General features: G+C 42.8%; 1 protein-coding gene across 4 annotated transcripts in view; it reads right to left on the bottom strand.

Moving 5' to 3' along the window:
• Positions 1-2742, bottom strand: part of NEB (nebulin) — a 439712-nt gene extending 436970 nt beyond the window's left edge. For all 4 annotated transcript variants that reach the window (XM_085869257.1, XM_085869259.1, XM_085869258.1 and 1 more), the window contains exons 1-2: positions 2584-2742; positions 1224-1309 (exon numbers count right to left, since the gene is read on the bottom strand). In XM_085869257.1, coding sequence (XP_085725383.1) covers positions 1224-1259 — 36 coding nt within the window. In that variant the 5' untranslated portion in view covers positions 1260-1309; positions 2584-2742. The remainder of the gene's footprint in view (positions 1-1223; positions 1310-2583) is intronic.
• Between the last annotated feature and the right edge of the window lie 286 nt (positions 2743-3028).

Genomic DNA, 3028 nt, shown 5'->3' with positions numbered 1-3028 from the left:
TTCAGGTCCAGATGCATCCAGCGTACCAGTGGGATAAAAAAAACCCATAAACTGTTCAGCCTGGTGGAGGTATGCGCTCTACCAAGTGCCGTTCTCGTTTAATCAAGAATGGCAAATTGCAAAGAAGGCCGTCTCAGTAATAATCATACAATTCCTCCTCCTCCTCCACCTCCTCCATCGTATGCAGCACGAGGCTGCGGGTGGCATCACTGTATTGAGGGTGCTGGTGCAGTGCCCCTGTTACCAGTACACTGGCACTCATTTCACCAACCATGGAAGGATGACAAGCTGAGTCAACCCCACCTGGTGTTAATTCAATGGTGGGTTCTAACTCAGAACCCTCAGATCCCAAACCAGCTGCCCAATCCAATATGACAACTTACAGGTAAGTAATCGAGTCATCAAGCAGCATAATTAATGTCAGTTATTAATGAAGCATATCAGTAATAATTAATGAAGTCATTATAAGCAGCAGTGAACTGACACCTCACAGGTAGGTAACTATCAGACTCTTTCCCTGAATGTCTGGACACGAGTACAGGGTGGCCTGAAAATCGCTATACTCCACCCCAGTATTTCAAGATCGTATGGCCGGCAAGACAAATTTTCAACCCATTATGTTTTTTTTCTTTTATATTTTGTGATGCACTGATCTTTGAACTCATTCCGATTTGCATGACATTAATTAATTATCAAATTCCAAACTACATGTAGGTCGCATCATCATACATTCATGATTTTCTACATAAGTGGGGGATACATTACAAAGGTAAAGAAAGGTTTTGCCACGAAAATGCTTCCAACATGGAGGTTGGAGGGAGGCTGTTGAACATGGGGGAAATCAGTGTTGCTGAGACTACATTGTCAGAAAGTTGATCAGTAAGTCCGTCGCCTTTTAATTTTCTTTATTTATAAAAACGTCTCTCTGCTCTAACAACTGAAAATATACTCTGTCATAAAAAAAAACAACAACACATGATTGTTGTTGTTGTTGCAATTTATTTATGTGACTTCATGGGATGCGGATGAGGTGCAAACCTCTGACAGAGATAAATGTTGAACAATCACATGTCCATTTCAATGTGACCCGATCACGTGATGCTGCGTAGGTAGACCCCCATTGTCCTGTATACAACAGAATCAGTGTCAAGGGATTTCAAGTCACAGTCCTAACGAACTAACCATACAAATCCGTAATGGAAACAACACGATTAAACATTTACCTCTTCGACCACCTCGTACTCTTCAACCACCTCCATGGCTCGACCCCAGGCCGCGAGGCTGCCACCGCAGAGTCAAGGACACGGCCCTTATTGGTGATTCAGGTCAAGGAGAGGAAAGAAAGAGGGACAAAGCAGTAAGTGTGGTCAGACAATTCCAAAAGAAAGAAACTATAAAAATAATAATCGTAAAAGCCAAGACATTATATTCTTGGAGCAAGATCCAAGGACGTGTGAAGACTTTATATAAAAACAACCAAAGGGTTCATTGTCACAGTTTCATCGAGGACGACATCATATGACATTTTAGGAAAGTAATTAATTAAAGAAAGTAGGATACGCCGCCCAAATTTCTCCTTTAAAGAGACCGGTATTTGAGACCTTGCCTTGTCGGGTGATGAGCGAGCCCCATTTTATTAATAGAATGAACTGCTCACCGGATTCTTCGGGGCTCGGGTTTGTGATCAAATTGGAAACTGGAGAAAAATGGCCTTATTGGTGTTGGCGAGAATGCCACGACGACGACTATGTACGACTACTCTAATGGCATCAAATATTCCAACCTTCTTGTGTGGTCGGCCAGTGAAAGTTTTTGGCCAAAGGCTTTCACGAACCGGCTGGCTAGGCCTGACGTTCGACTGTAGGTTTCAGGAATTTGTAATAACTCGCCGCTACTCTTCACAGGAAGACAGCACGGGATGTTTAACATCGACCAACATCAAGTCTCAGCAGACGGGACACTCGGTTTTAACGTCCTGATGAATCGCTCTGCCAGTACACTAGGGCGATGTTTTATAAATAGCTGTGTTGAGATTCAAACCCAGAGTATAACTCCAGACTATCCTTCCAACTCTAATGAATAGCATGCACGATACAGGTAAATTTTATGCACGATACAGGTGAATTTTATGCACAATACAGGGAAGATTTTTGTGCGTTGAATTAACCGCGACCTCACGGATGAAGTTTGTACAAACTTTCAAAAAACATGATAATTGAGATGTTTGAAATTCCTCGGTGAAGACTTTCATTACAACAAACGATAATCAACTGATCGAACAATTTTGTCGAAACATCAGCACCTTCACTCTCTGGTTACACCGAAGGGAGAAAACAATGAATCTTTCGCTATTAAGGGATTACAAGATGATGCAATGTCTCATACAGGTACAGGTACAGGTACAGGTTGGACACTGGTTTGAAAAAGAAAATGACATTTTTAGATTGACGCTGGGTTTGATTAAATAGTAAAATGTATACATTACCCAAAGTTGTAACAAAGAATTTGAAGAAAGAAGGGAATTTTTCGTTGATAAATATGACAAAGTGCAGCTTATCCGTAACTTTCAGCAGGAGACCTCACCGGGGGAAATGGAGCGAAGGCAAACAGCGGAATCAAGAGTGGAGCTTGTGCAAGCAGGGAGACTGGCAGAGAGCAATCAGAGCTTCGCCGCTCTAAGCAGCACCCTTGCTGCACATTCCGACACCTTCAAATACCGCTCTCCTCTTTCGGTCGCCAAGTTTAGCCGACTTTCCCCATTGGCTGAATCCCATTCTCACTTCTCCCGCGGGTTGCTGGCGATAAGCGACTCGATCTCTGGGATATAAGGCTTGTCCAGGCGCGATGGCGTGAACAGATCCCCAGGCTCTGCTGTACTAATCAACACTAAACTTTTGGGATGGATTTGCTGAAGATGAGTGAAGACAGAAAACCATGCATTTTTTCCATTCTACGTTTCTGAAGGCCATTTACAGCAATTTACTACCAGCGTTCACATGAAATACATGCTTGCAGTAATAAGGTAGGA

The sequence above is a fragment of the Eptatretus burgeri genome, chromosome 2 (assembly GCF_056783735.1).
Source record: "Eptatretus burgeri isolate ZD-2024b chromosome 2, Ebu_testis_v1, whole genome shotgun sequence".
Taxonomy (NCBI): Eukaryota; Metazoa; Chordata; class Myxini; order Myxiniformes; family Myxinidae; genus Eptatretus; species Eptatretus burgeri.
This window is presented reverse-complemented; position numbering and strand designations above follow the sequence as displayed.